Source organism: Triturus cristatus, chromosome 3_1, assembly GCF_964204655.1.
Source record: "Triturus cristatus chromosome 3_1, aTriCri1.1, whole genome shotgun sequence".
Taxonomy (NCBI): Eukaryota; Metazoa; Chordata; class Amphibia; order Caudata; family Salamandridae; genus Triturus; species Triturus cristatus.
The window spans coordinates 361,999,932-362,015,360 of record NC_140583.1 but is presented as its reverse complement, the minus strand read 5'-3'; the positions used below and the strand labels follow the sequence as shown (position 1 = coordinate 362,015,360).

Here is a 15,429-nt window from a genome sequence, read left to right as displayed (position 1 = left end):
AAGTGAAAGGAGGAAAAAGCGTGAAAATTGATAGCCATGGAGAGATCATGCTGAGGGAAAAGACAGTAGGGAAAGGCACAAAGAATTGGTGAAGGGTTGAGTTGGACGATAGTCCGTGGTAAGGGAGAGTTGAGATTTGGTGGGGCACACAGCCAGGCTATATGAAAAGTGGGGAAGTAACAAAAGTAATTGAAAGATTGAGGAAGCGATGGTCCATATTAACAGGAAAGGGCCCAATGTCAAAGTCCGTTGTAAAGAGCATAACAGACATCATCATCAATTACACAATAAGTCATAGAGATACATACAGAGTTGTAGTGTCCAGATCATAAAGTCATGTTCCATATAGGGCTAAAAAAAAATATACAACAATGCAAAAACTTTAGGGTTTAATCGTGGTATGAGACAGTGTACTTTTTCGGGTAGACCAAACCTCTTACTCGTATAGGCATAACTATCATTCTGTTTAGTCTGGTGATCTAGGGAATCCTAGACTCCTGTGGTAATCTATATCTAGTTGGCCTGTGTTAATACTCAGTTATTATGGTGGTCAAGGCATCTTATCACATGTAAAGTCGGGTGTGGTGGTCCTAAGTAACATGGGGGGCGTGTGGGAGAGAAATCAATTTTATCTGCAGTGTTCCTGTTGACAGGAAAAAGTTTACCTCAATTCTCGCTGACCGGACCGCGCTTACTGTGGTATGGGCTATTATCAGAGTAAAAGGTATATAATCGAATCCTTTCTCTAATGATGCGTGTAAACGATAACTTTGAAAGAGATTGTCCGTCTGGTATCGAGTAGTCTGGATCAGTCGGCTGAGGCAGAGACCCTGTGGTGCGGGAACCTTTTGATCGCCGTAGACTGGCGGCCCTTCCGGATCCAGGTCACGGGTTCAAACACTGAAGTCAGCGCCATCTTTGAACGGTATATGGTCATGTAGACCGGACTGACTATGTAAATGACCAGCGTGACTTCAGAACTTTGTAAAAATATATATTAACCTATATATATTACTAAATATATTAGAAAGTATAGTATTAGTGTTTTCCGTACACAGTAAATATTGCAGGTCGGCGCAATATATAGCAATGGCAAACCGAAGTCGTAATAGGGCGGTCGGACCAGATGTGAGTGAACCGCCACTACTGTGCCACCACGAGTTTGGTGGTCCTTGGACTGCCAGACTCATAATCACGCCTCATGTTGGGGAGCGAAAAAATGATACGTTAGTCCACCTCCAGGCGAGATTTCTCAACACGGGTGTTCGTGGCAGGTTGCTACTGCTCGGGTTGGGAACTCTGGCGCTCGCGTTGAGGAAACTGCAGCTCAAGTAGAACATCTGCTTGAGTGACAGAAAGAAGCAGCACCCTCTTGCGCTGCGCATGGTGACATTTATGCTGATTTTTACAGGGCTCGACAAACACCCGGCGCTAAAAAACAGTAGGACTTGCTCCAAAACTCCAGAGCGCTGCATAGTTTTACCGGCCAGGCCTAACTATAACATGTTGAACTAAGCATGTTACACTCTAAAGTGGTTACATTTTCTACTCCCACGTATCTAGAAAACATTTTGTGGGTTGTGTTGTACACTAAAGGGGGTCATAATTACTGATGCCAATCCAACCTAAGCCATTTTTAGGAAAGTGTTGGGCTGTAAAGTGGTCACATTTACTATTCCCACTCCAATCTAAGCAATTTAGGGAAATGTGTTTGACATTAAAGGGTCACATTTTCTATTCCTATTCTAAACGGAACTATTTAGGGTAAAAGGTTGGACACTTATGTGATCGCAGTAACTATACCCAGTCCAATATAAATCCATTTTTGGACGGTGTTTAAAGGTAATAGCTCAATATATGTTTAACATTCTATAAAATATCTAATAATATGAAATGTAGGCAATAATCACCAAAATATCATTTTATTTCAACAAATTAAAATATGAAAATCTAACAAAATACATCAGTAATAAACTGTGTAATAACACTAATATTATTTATTAAATGTACTTAATATATAATTTTCCACCACACATTAAAAAGCACGACAAATAAATAAATGTATAATGAAAGCATAACTATAAAAAAAATGCAAAACTATGAATTAAAAAAAAATAGTACAGCATTTAAAAACATAACAGTATTCCTATATAGAAATGTAAAATTAATTTATTTTCCCAACAACGCACTTGGCAGCAAACTTAGTCAAGTAAATCTTGAAATTATTATTTATATTCAAATATCAACAATGTATAACAAATTGTTAAATAATGTAACAATATTTATTTATTAATATAAGGCTGCGGAAATGTTGCTGTGCCCCCCAGCCCCCGGAACCATGGTTGTGACCCATGGTGCTGGGCAACGGTAGGCCTGAGGCCAATGCGTGTGTGGCCATGCATCCGGAGCGGGAGTAGTGCCCGCTGAGGTTGGGGCTGTCTTGCCCCTTCTCTTTTGACCACCCTGCCCGCTTGCTGGGGTTGGCTCTGATTGGAGTCTTGAGATTGGGGCCTAGGCTAGCCTTGACCCTCTCCGGGAGGACGCTGGCAGCGCGGGGATTGATAGTGGCTGATCCCTTGTACTCTTCTTCAGTGCAGGATGGCGGCGGTGCCCACAGACGTCAGTTGGTTTCCCCCAAAGATATGAGAAAGTGGAGGGGGGTGGAGGGTCTAAGATACTCCCTGTCCACTGACCTCAAACAAAAACTGAAGCAACTCAACCTTCAAAATATGCCTCTTTTCCCAGCGAAATTGAAAGTGATCTTTAACTCTAAAATATACCTATTTGAAACGCCTCAGCAGGCCTGGGACTGGGCAGTGGGAAGGAAGGACCTCCTTGGTGCCCATGAGCCTAGAATGGCTGTAGAATTACAGCAGGGAAGTCCGTATCACCCTGAGACTAATTCAGTTAATCAAGGTCCTTTGTAAAGTGCTCCACTGAAGAGTCCCGGCGCACAAAAGCAGAGACTGAAGAACGAGCACAGGGAATCGTATCTATATTTTGGTGGAAGAGCCAGGTTTTTTTTTTCTTTTTCTTTTTTTCCTAAACAGTGCTTGGACTCGGCCATGCGAAGTTCAAAAGACAAGGTGTTCCAAAGTTAGCCACCTGGGAGTCGATGCACTAGATCTCACAGGTGCAGCACCTATGGTCTCCGGTGCTCTCCGGATTACGGGTCACAGTAGGGGGGCGCTGGAAGGGAGGGGTGTGGACGACCGCAGCTCATGCAGAGAAGATTTCTTTGTCAACCCGGATTGATGACCCTGCGGGCCAGTTGCGCGACCCATTGGTCCACCGCTCCCCCCGCCCCCCCTTTTCAAGAGGAGACGGATGCAGCTGATGAGCTACACTAACTGAGAAACACAATGAGACATTATGACACACGCTAGGCATGATATCCTTAATTGGAGGAGTTCCTCAATATATACACCTTTTTTGTTTCCTAATTGATTAGGTTAGGTTAAGAGTGACAGATACTTCGGGGTTAGAAGTATGAGGTTGGGGAGTTGGGTGATAGACGGAAGGCAATTTTTGTTGAAACAAGTTGCTATAACATACACAGTTCAGAGGCTGTAACCATATCCATTGTTATTACCTCCCCATTTTAGCTTTACCTACACACACCAACAAACGTCACTCCCAAACTTCCCAGATCATATTTCAATCTCATGTCCTAGAATGTTAATGGGTTACTAGACCGCATTAGGCACTATGACATCCTCTGACATGCCAAGCTTCACCAACCCCCGCTGTTACAAGAAACACACATGATGGACGTTCACTGTCCTTTTCTTAAGAGATTTGGGTGCAACTGAGCTTACCACTAAAGGTTCACCCGGGGCTCCATGGGAGAGGCCATCCTGTTGCATAAGAATTTACCATTGGCAATCACAACTACCCATGCAGACCCCGACAATAGATATACCAAGGGGGGTGTGCTCTCTGGAGGGCCAACTCTTAAATTTTGCATCAGTATATATCCCCAATCAAACTCCTCATCTGCACCAAGGTCCTTGACCGCTGTTCTATCTGCCCTCCAAATGGGTACCACTATAGTTGGCGGAGACTTCAATGCAGGTCTGTACCCAGAGGCACACTACATTGGCATTCCCAGTCTGGGACGCAGTGCCTGAGTATGGCCTCTCAGCCTCCGATGTAGGTACTTACTATAAACATGCAAAGCATGCACAGAGCATCTGGCTCGAGGTCACAGAGTGTCATGACTCTGTGACCTCGAGTCACTTGCCTGCGTTACTTCACAGGCTGCAAGCAACACCCTTTCCAAACATGTCACCAGCAACGAGTTGTGAAAGGGTGTTGCTGCAGGCTGTGAAAGTGATTGACTGGCAGTCCCAGGAAGACTGGGCTTATGCCCTAGACACCTGGGACTCCTTGTAAATATGACACTGCTGCGTCATGAATGGGAGGTCTCTTCAGAACCTCGAACATTGCAGGCCAGGGCTGGTGCTAGGTCAGCCCTTAGCTTGCACATGGATTTTTTTTTTTTTAAAGGGAAATGCTGAGGGACACATGCTAACTAGAACATGTGTCCCACTTAAAAGTGTCTAACTCATCACAGCAAGTGCAAGAGGCAGCCAGGCACTTAAGCAGCACTCTGCATGGCTTAAAGCCCTTATTTAATTAAATAAAAAACTAGTAATTTATCTGGATAGTAATTGCTCTTTGCAATTACCATCCACATAACGTAAAATACTATGTGGGTGGCACCCTCTAGTGGCAGTCGCTGCTGGTCACCTGTGTGGTTTGCTTGTGCTGGAGAGCGGCGTTCCACCTCAGTTGGGATCATAGGTTGAAGCTGATGACCCCACTATGGCAATGAACTTGGTTGCATCATATAGCAGGATTGGAAGGATTTTAAAAATAGAACACAATAGGCATTACTGTGCCTGCAGATGTGTGGTTAGGGGGTCACCTTTGGACATTCCAGGATTTACAGACTCTATACAAACAACCCCCTCCCAGTTTCACAAATACTTCCAATTACATCGCACCCTTGCAGCTAACATCTCCTCGGACCCTGATATTACAGAGGTCAACCCCACTGGAGGTAAATGGGAGGTTGACCACGGGAGCTCTGTCCCAGATCTGCCAGCCCTTGGATGTAAACTCCCCAAACCAGTTTGCCATGCTGAGACGGAAATAGAAAGCTTGGCTTGGGGAACTGAGTGAAGCAGCGTGGAGGGAAGTTAGAAGGGCCCTTTGGGAATGATTCATATCTGCCCGCCTCCGATTCAGCTCGGTTATCTCCACTTAACTTACATGACCCACCAGTGACTCCACCCAGCAGGTAGGTACACCCAAGCCTCCCCTGACATGGATTGTTATCACATGGTTGGACCTGTCCCATGATGACTCCATAATGGTAGAAGATAGCATGGGAACTTTCGCATGTGCTTGGTACGCCTGTTGACCTCTCCCTTGGAGTGACTCTTCTAGACCTACTGAAGACCTGGTGGTCCGCATGCGGAGTATACATTCATTGGGGTTGCCACATTGTTGGTCAAGTGAGGCATTGCCCGAAGATAGATATTCCAGCTGGCCTTCTCACTTGTGGGATGGCGGGCGGGAGTGGACTGGTGTGCCTAGCAAGAAATCCTATCTGCACGGCAAGGGGCTCTCTATGCATAAACATGAGAAGATATGGGGGAAGTGGTGGGGATACTATGGTCTGGATACACTATACTGAATATAGTCTCCTATAATATTGTGGCGTCGCCTGTCATCACGGTCGATGATTATTGTTGTGTTTGGAAAATAATAACATTAGTTTATACTTTTTTTTTTTTTTTTTATCTTTTTCTAAATTGTTGTGGGATTTTTCAGGTGTTGTTTTTCTCTTTATTACTGTTTGAATACTGTACACATTGTCTGTCTCTAAGTTAAGCATGTCCGCTCTATTCTGAACTACAAGTGGGTTGAGTGGAGGTTAATTTGGGGGTGTGCTTCTGACTTCACCCTGACAAGGATTGTGGTTCCTGCCTGAGAAGGGTTTCACCCTTCTCAACCAGTAACCCACTTTCTTGCATCATAGAATTATGATTTGTTATACTATCACTGTCTGGTTAGTTTGGTGCATTTTTCTTGTGCTTGGGTGGTCAAGGGTACTTGTGCATTGGGGTAAAGTATATATTTTTCTAAGCATCTTTTTATAACTGGTAAATGCTGGCTGGCTCGCAAACCTAATAAAAGGACTTCACCTCTTCAAAGTTTTCTAAAGATAAGGGATAATTTTGTATTTCTATTTTCTGTTTGTTTATTAAAAGAGGGAGCAACGGGAAATATTTTCAAGACCAGTTTCGACGTGTGTTAACCTATACGATGATGAAGATGAACAAATCAGGTAAAATGTGTTCTCTCTTACTGAAATGCATTGTTTGATGAATTGCATCACTGTTGTGCTATAATTAATTTTTATAACATCTATCAGTATGATGTGCTTCGACGCTCTCTTGTGGCTCTCGCCAGTAAAGGCGCACTTGCTTATTATGATGCTCAGTGCTTTGCCTTCCTGCTAGATTAATCTTTTTTTGTGGTTGTTAAAAATATAATGGAAGGATTGTGAAAAGAGAAACAAAAGAGAACCTTACTCCATTTGAGGACTGCATGAAGAGCACAGTATCCTGCCTTTCTTAGCCTAGGGTTTGAGTGTACCATACATTTGTCTGCATTGCTGAGACCTTCTATATTACAATCATCATTGCCAAGTGTTTGTACGCCTCCATATGCATTAATACAACACTGCATAATGATATTACTAAGTTTAAAGCTGTTGCCAGGGAATCAAACAGGCCTGGTTTAGGATTCCTCAAAAACAGCTTAAGGATGTACCAAATAGATAGTCAAACTAAAAGAATAGTGAAGCACCAGCAAACTATTCGACCTCCTTCCCACACTGTCCTTCACTCATTCCTGCCATCCGAAGAAATGTCTGTTTAACAAGAAGAACCCATAAAGATGATTATCACTCTAGGTTGTATTTCTAAAGAAGCAGATTAAGAAAGATGGGGCTGTGAATGTATTATTTATATATACACATAATGCAATAAAGGTCATCTAATTGAAAACTTTCAAAATCATGTAGGGAAACAAATCCATTCACCTTTAAAATAACAATATCTTATATGGGATTATTTTATCTGCTAATGGTATTTGTGTGATCAGAGTAAGGTGTAAGCAATTCTTGACTGGCATGGTACAACATCTGTCTGAGAAAGCCAGTGTTTTCTGGGATTTGCAAATTCTTATAGGAAATTAATTGCAAATGTATCCTTTTTGTCAGCCCTCCTTTCATATCAAAAGAAAGGGAAGACTTTTTGGGCTACTTTGCTATTGCAGCCTTTTTGACCTTAAAACAAAAGTTTATATCTGTACTTGTTTGATCCAAACAGATAACTCAAAACCATTAGTTGTAGAAACCGGTTCTTCTGATAATGTATTTGGTTCTGCCTTATTCCAATCAAATCCGTTAGGTGAAGATCATGCTATGGCCTTTCTCCCAAAAAAACCTGACTCATCAGAAAAGATTCTGTTTTGAAGAAGGAATTGTGGGAAATAAAGGATTCTTCTTTGGAACGGTGGCACCTCTTGGGATCCCAGTACAGAATAGTGGCCACTCAAATCTACGTGTTCTCAGCAAAGGGAGTGTAAGAATAGTTAACAAGCCAGATGTACAAATATCTTTTTACAGTATGTTTTTTTGTATAACCTACTGTGCTGGAACCCAAAATATAGTAGGTCTGTCATTGTCTAGAAATTATCAGAATGAAGTCTTTTCTCACCAACAATCTCTCTTTTCTGACTGAAATAAAACAAAAGACCATTTTTATGCATCGGCGATACACAGACCATGCCAATAAATTGGTAGAGGATTTATTGGCTATGGAGGATCTCTGGAAAACACCAGACCAAGGTGGGTCAGCTGTGCTTATTCTTCCAGAGTTGAGCGCCGCCTTCAATACCGTCTCCTATTTGATCCTGAAACACAGGTTTGATTAGGAATTATGGGCGATATCCAGAAAGGAGTACAGCCATTTTATTAACAACGGAAGCTTGCAGTTCAGGGAAGGGTCCTGCCTATTAGCGGTTCATCAGCTTAAATGTGGATATATATATATATATTAAACACAAACACATCTGAGAATAATAATAATCAATACATTCAATGATCCACAGATGATTAGTCTTCTTATTAATTTATTTCATGATGTTTTTATTCTTGTTTCTTTTAGAAGTCAAAAGGTTCACAAAGGAATATTACAGAAAGTGCCAACACGTGTTTCGCGCTAGCTTCAGGGCTGTCATATAAACAAAAATGGTACACTTAGTATTTGCTAATACACTCATATTCTTATATACATGCGCATACAACTTTAGATGGTTATAACATATAAAAGTTTTTTAAATATAAACTTCAGTACTGTTTCCTCAACCGTTATATAAAGGAATATATAAATAATGTAAATAGGAAAATATAAAAGGAAAAGAAAAATAGGCCTGACATTTTATCAAACTGTCTTTAGTCTTAAATTATGCATCTGTAGTCCAGAATTCAATAATAATGAAATTCAGTAGTGAAGTTAAATACAGAAGCAGAGTTTACCTCATCTTCCATTATTCGTATCTTTTTTTTAAAAAGCTAAGAGAAAATCTTCCCAGTTGATAAGGTCTCCCTATATTTGGACACAGTTCCTAAAGATAAAGTTGAATCATTATTAATTGGTTATCACAGATGTGTTTGTGTTTAATATTTTGAACTACACTGGTGGGGTATTTGAGCGCTGGGCAATTTACCTGTTACACAACTCTATTTTTTTTATATATATTTATATATATATATAGGATCATAGTAGTTCAAAAGGAGGGTGTCAGTGATCTTCCAGTGAGAAGGGCGTCTGATAAAGGCACACCCCACGCCGAAATGCAGTCTTCCCTGATGGTCCAATAAAGAGCTTCTCAAGGCTTCTGCTTGGAGGAGTTTTGTTTGGAGATATATTCACTGAAAAAAACATCGGTTTCAGGCACGTTATAGTTAGGAATTAGCATTTAAAAAACCTTGGAAATTCACTGAAAAAACCATAGGTTTCAGGGGCGTTATAGTTAGCTGGACTGTTCACTCGTACAAAACTCGTGCATTGCGGGCGCGCGAGTTATAGTTAGCTGAACTAACTATAACGGGGGAATTTCAATGGTTTTGTACGAGTGAAAAGTCCAGCTAACTATAACGCCCCTGAAACCTATGGTTTTTTCAGTGAATTTCTAAGGTTTTTTTAAATGCTAATTCCTGACTATAACGTGCTTGAAACCTATGGTTTTTTCAGAGAATTTCAAAGGTTTTTTAAATGCTAATTTCTAGCTATGCCTACAGAGATAGGACATGTGAAGAAAGAAGAACAAATGCACAGAAAGAAAAAAAAGAAATGCATAAAGAAGCAACAGAAGTCCTCAAAGACGAAGAAAAGTGCAGGAAGAAGGATAACGTGCAGAAAGAACAAGCAGAAGAGCAGAAAGAAGCCTTGTTGCAAAATCATCCTGTACCCTCAACTTTTTCAGACGGATACTGATGGTAACTGAGTCTGACTAACCAGTCCTAGAGCCAGTGCTATGTTAAGACCCTTAGAATGCAGTGAAAACACCTAGGGAACACTGTGAGTTGGGGTCCCACTGTGATTATCATGACCTCCTCTGTAAGCCCCTAGTATATAATAGGGCAGGGGGATTAAAACTACCTCTTAAAATGCGCCACAGTGCGTGTTTGCACACGTCACCTCAGGCCCCGTCCCCTCCCTTCCCCACTGTGTAAACACGCCCTGTGGCCGTTTTAAGTTGGGAGATTAAATCCCCTTGAATCCTGAGGGTCTCTAGGGTCCAACTAGACCACTAGGTACCTCCAGTAAGCGCCACAGAGCTGTGTTGCAGAGAGGTGTAAAAAGTGGCACGGCCTGGACCACCTCTCTGCAACGCAGCGCAGTGGCGCTTACTGGAAGCACCTGGTGGGCTAGTTGGCCCCCAGGGTCCCTCAGGATTGAAGGTGAATTATTTCCCCAACTTAAAACGCGCCACAGGGCGTGTTTGCACACGTTAACTCAGGCCCCGTCCCCTCCCTTCACAACTGTGTAAACACGCCCTGTGGCTGTTTTTAGATGGGAGGTGAAGTTCACTTGAATCCTAAGGGTCCTTAGGGTCCAACTAGCCCCCTAGGTACCTCCAGTAAGCGCCACAGAGCTGTGTTGCAGAGAGGTGTAAAAAGTGGCACGGCCTGGACCACTTCTCTGCAATGCAGCTCAGTGGCGCTTACTGGAAGCACCTGGTGGGCTAGTTAACCCCCAGGGGCCCTCAGGATTGAAGGGGAATTATATCCCCAACTTAAAACGTGCCATAGGGCGTGCTTGCACACGTCACCTCAGGCCCCGTCCCCTCCCTACCCCACTATGTAAATAAGCCCTGTGGCCGTTTTAAGTTGGGAGATTAAGTCCCCTTGAATCCTGATGGTCCCTAGGGGCAAAATAGCCCACAAGGTATGTCCAGTAAGCTCCATTGCAGAGAGGTGTAAAAATGGGCACGGCCTGCACCACCTCTCTGCAACGCAGCGCAGTGGTGCTTACTGGAAGCACCTGGAGGGTCCCTCAGGATTGAAAGGGAATTATTTCCCCAACTTAAAACGCGCCACAGGTCGTGTTTGCACACGTCACCTCAGGCCCCGTCCCCTCCCTTCACCACTGTGTAAACGCGCCCTGTGGGCGTTCTAAGTTGAGAGATTAAGTCCCCTTGAATTCTAAGGGTCCCTAGGGTCAAACTAGCCCACTAGGTACCTCCAGTAAGCGCCACAGAGCTGCGTGGCATAGAGGTGTGAAAAAGGGGCGTGGCCTCAGAACACCTGTCTGCAACGCAGCTCCCTGGCGCATACTGGAGATACCTGTTGGGCTAGTTGGCCCTCAGGGACCCTCAGTATTGAAGGGGAATTAATTCCCCAACTTACAACTCACCAGGGGGCGCGTTTGCAGAGTGCTGCAAGGAGGGGGCGTGGCCTTAGGCGCGATACCGGTCTTTTATTTATTAATTTTTTTTAAAAAGGGGGGCTGTGTGGTCCCCCTTCTTTTTCTAATTTATTGGCCCTGGGGACCACATCCCCCAGGGCCTGCCTCCTAATTTTTCTATTTTCTTTTAAATTTGGAAGGGGGCCACGTGGCCCCCCCTCCCAAGGCCTTAATCGGCCCCGGGGACCCCAACCCCCGGGTCATGGCCCTTTTTTTTTTTTTTTTTTAAATTCTTTAGGAGGGGGGCTGCGTTGCCCCCCTCCTCAGGCCACTTATGGCCCCAGGGACCCCATCCCCCGGGGCCGGCCTTTGTTTTTATTATTTAAAAAAAATATATATTTATAGAAACACCTAGGACATGCTGGACAAACCGTATGTACCTATCACCATGACGATTTGCGTGATATTCATTAAAAGGCGACTATGCATACAATGAATCCACGTGGAATGTATTTACACCGTTAGTGAAGCTCTGACGTGTCTGACGTGTCCAAGTAGACACCCTTGTCGTTTATTTATACAAACATGGGTAGCTATTGATGGGCACATGTAATACACACGCACACCAAGCCATTCAAAGGGGATTCGAAAAAAATTCGACCAAACTATGCAAGAAACCCCCCTCTCGGTTAATAAAACACACATCCACTGCCGGATGTGTAATACTTTTTATTTTACTCTCTGGAAAGGAGACGAGCCTTACTTGAGAGTCACAGCGTGCTCCTGGCTGAGCCCAATGCTGTGTTACACCCGCCAAGTGCCACACACCTCTGTGTTGTATTCCACCAGCTAGTGCGTATGCTATGACACTCTCTAGCCCATGTGCACTGTAACACCACCCCGTGAATATGTCATGCCACACTTGCCTTCGCACGGGTTATATTGCCCCATCTAACGTGCCTTCCTCGATGCCTATGTTATAACGCACAGCGCTATGCCATACATATTAAAATCTGGGATCCATATCTTTGTCACAGTGCATATGCAACGTTACACTCCCCAGCATATATTTTATATTACAACTTTAGAGACTAGTTAGGTTACACAACACTGCCCTGTGCATATTACACTCCAAGGCGCATATCGCATAGCACGCGCTAGTGCCTGTGCTATCTCACGCTCTCCAATGAATCTGTCACTGCGCACAATGTGTTGCATATTATATTTCACGCCCCGGTTCATCTTGTATCACACTTTTTGGTGCATAGTTTATACCATATACTATATCTAGTTTTCATTTTCAATCGTGCTCTCAGGACTATGTTCTATATAACACTGCGTCCACCTACACTTTTCACAGGCATTACATTTTGCGATGGGGGGTGGAGGGTCAGGGGGTGTTTCTGCCAAGTGAGCCCGGAGTCACAGTCACAAACGTATTCTTCTTCCTGAATAAAAGTGAGATTATGCTGCATACTTGTTCATATTTTAAGTAGTTCGCACAGACACACGTTTTAAAACCAATAAAGTTCCTAATACCCACCTTCTCTGAACAGTTAGCTTGCTGCCCCATCCACCTCCTCCCTATCCTTTGTTGTCTGAATCCATGGACTAGCCTCCTCCCTCCTGCCATGCATGGTCGGATGTGCTGCCACTGCCCTCCATTTAGCATGATGTACCAGTCCACTCCTCCTGCCCTCCATTGCCCAATTCTATGGCCCATCATTGACCTGCTGCTTAGCCTCTGTGCTTGGCTTGCTGCCCCTATTCTCCTTCCTCCTGCTCTCCGATGTCTTTATGCATGCCCCTGCTCCATCCTTTTTGCCCACCATGTTCCATGGACCTGCCACTCCTATCTACTCTGAGTGTTCTGTTGAGCTGCTACTCCCCTCCCACCTGCCTAGCATTGTCAGATGACTGTAACCTGTCCCTGCCACCTCCACCCTGCCTGTCCACATGCCATGCCCCTATCCCCTTCCTCCTGTCCTCCATGGTCCATTTTACTGCCACACCCTTCTGCCCTCCCTGGTCTGTTGTGCTGCAACTGCTCCTCCTGCCTGCCCCGCGCGGTCTGTTGTGAGGCCCCTTCCCCTGAACTCTCTTGTCTGTGCCTAGGTCCTGACCCTCCCTTCTATCCTCCATGGTCCTTTGTGCATACCCCTGCACCCTCCTTCTTGCCCTTCATAGCCATTGTGCTGCCACTAACCCTCCCGCTTGCCATACATGGTCTTCTGTGCTGCCATGGCCCCTCCCACCTTCCCTGTGTGGTCAGCTAGCTGCCCCTGACCCCCTCCCACCTTCCCTCCATGGTCTGTGTGTATGCCATCTTAGTCTCACTGTTGCTCTCCATGGTGTATCTTGTTTCTAGTACCCATCCTGCCTGACCTCCATGGTCATCTTGCTGCTCCTGCCCTGCCCCCTTGCCCCCAGCCCTCTGTTTCCATGTGCAGACCCCTATTCCCTCCCTCCTGGCTTGTCTGTCACATTGTAATGCCCCTGATCCGTCCCTCCTTCCCTTTATGGTCTGTTATGCTGCAGCTTTCTCTCCTGTCTGTCCATTATGGTCAGCTAGCTACCATTGCCTCTTTCCCGTCTGTCCTCTGTTGTCCATGTGCATGTTCCTGTCCCCTCCCTATTGCTTTCTATGGATTGTTGTGCTGCATTCCCGTCTCGCATGCCCTGTGTGGTGTATTGTGCTGCTGCAAACCCTGATGCCTGCTCTGTAGGGTCAGTTTGGTGCACCTCTCCATGTCCCTCCTGTCCTCTGTTATCCGAGTCGATGTCCCTACCCCAATTCCTCCTGCCTACCATGATCCAATGTACCATACTTGCGAATATTTTGAACTTGGTAAGAGGGAGATTTTTGAAAAAAAATGGGGTATTGATTTTCCCCTTTGAGTTACATTGAAAAAGAGGAGATTGTAGACAGGAGACAGATCAAATAAAGCCCATTTGAGCTTAAAAACATTGGACGTTTCCGGGCTGAAACGGGTCTGTTGGCATGTATGGTTGTACTACCACTGCCTCTTCCTTCTGCCCACAATGGTCTATTATATTGCCACCGCCTCTCTTGCCAGTCCTGTATTGTTGGTTTGTTGCCCCTGCCCCCCTTTCCACTGCCCTCCATAGTCTGTTGTGCTGCCAGTGCCCTTCCTGCCTGCCCAGTGTGGTCAAATTGTTGACTCTGCACTCTCCTACCTGCCTTCAATTTTCAGAGTCCGTTCCCCTGGCCTCTGCCTCTCAACAGTATCCCAATGAACAACTAGATTGCTAACATTCTATATTTATTACAAAAGTGTGGAACGCCTGACGTCATCTTGATGTAATCAAAACTGTAATACCTAGAGCATTTCCTTTAGAAATTACATATATGAGAGGGTCTTATTTGCATCAAAATTATGGTTAGTGCTCTAAAAAACTAAAACGAGGACATATTTTCTGAGTTTTCAAATAGCGACAAAGAACTTTTAAATTATTTGTAATTTTTATGTTTTTATATCCAGTTGACCACTTGATTAAATGTTGCACTTATGGGAGAGGATGTGGTGCTACTTCCAGAGCTGCAGACTTTGCAACTGGGGAACCAGGTTGGAGTTTCTGCTTCAGCTCAACATTCTGTGATTCTGGTCAAATCACTTAATCTCCTCATGTCTACAACCAAAATGAATTTGATCTTGTGTGATGTGACCAATGCTCATGTAAAGCACTCCAATACCTGACAAGTCTGCACTATATAAAACTGCAAATACACAAAAAATAAATGTTTTGCACACTGCTGTCATTGGGCTACATGTGGGCTACATCTGGGTGATATTTGTGCTACATTTGGGCTCTTTTGTCTCTGGTGGCCATTTTGGGAGACTTATTTGTTATGAAGTTTCCTAATTTCCTCATTTACTACAGTCTCCTCAGTAGGAAATACTTTCAGTTTTTACTTTGATTCCATCAAGAAGGTATTCAGATGTGTCAGACATTTGCCATAAATTCAGAATGTTAGCACTCTAGTTGCTTTAGACCACTGTAGTAAAGCTACTGCTCACCAGGGAAGTCTGCTGCTGGTATTGATAGTGCATGTTTCAGTCTGCATGTCAGAATTTAGAGGATTTGATAAGTCACTCAAAATGTGCCCTAATTTTTCTTTCTTCAGCACTAATCATACTTTCTATGGCAAAATGAACCCCCTCATGTTGTTCCTTTTTAAATTAAATGTTTTAAGAGTTACCACTTTATTCCAATCAAGATGGCTTCAGGTGTGCCATACGTTTGTCATAAGTAGGACTGTTAGCGCTCTAGTTGTTCTTTAGAACACCCTGGGAAGCTGCAGTAGAACACAAAGGAATCAACTGACAGTCTCTGCACTTGTTGGATGTACATGTTTTATTGAGAATGTCAGACTTCATTCTCACATGACTGAGAAAGATAATGTAAATTTACAGAA

At 43.9% G+C, this 15,429-nt stretch overlaps 1 protein-coding gene across 2 annotated transcripts in view; it reads left to right on the top strand.

Annotated features, from left to right (window-relative positions):
• Nucleotides 1-15,429, top strand: part of TEX9 (testis expressed 9) — a 448,029-nt gene that overhangs the window by 79,002 nt on the left and 353,598 nt on the right. For both annotated transcript variants that reach the window (XM_085644128.1, XM_085644127.1), the window contains exon 4: nt 6,282-6,358. In XM_085644128.1, the coding sequence (XP_085500254.1) occupies nt 6,282-6,358 (77 nt within the window). The remainder of the gene's footprint in view (nt 1-6,281; nt 6,359-15,429) is intronic.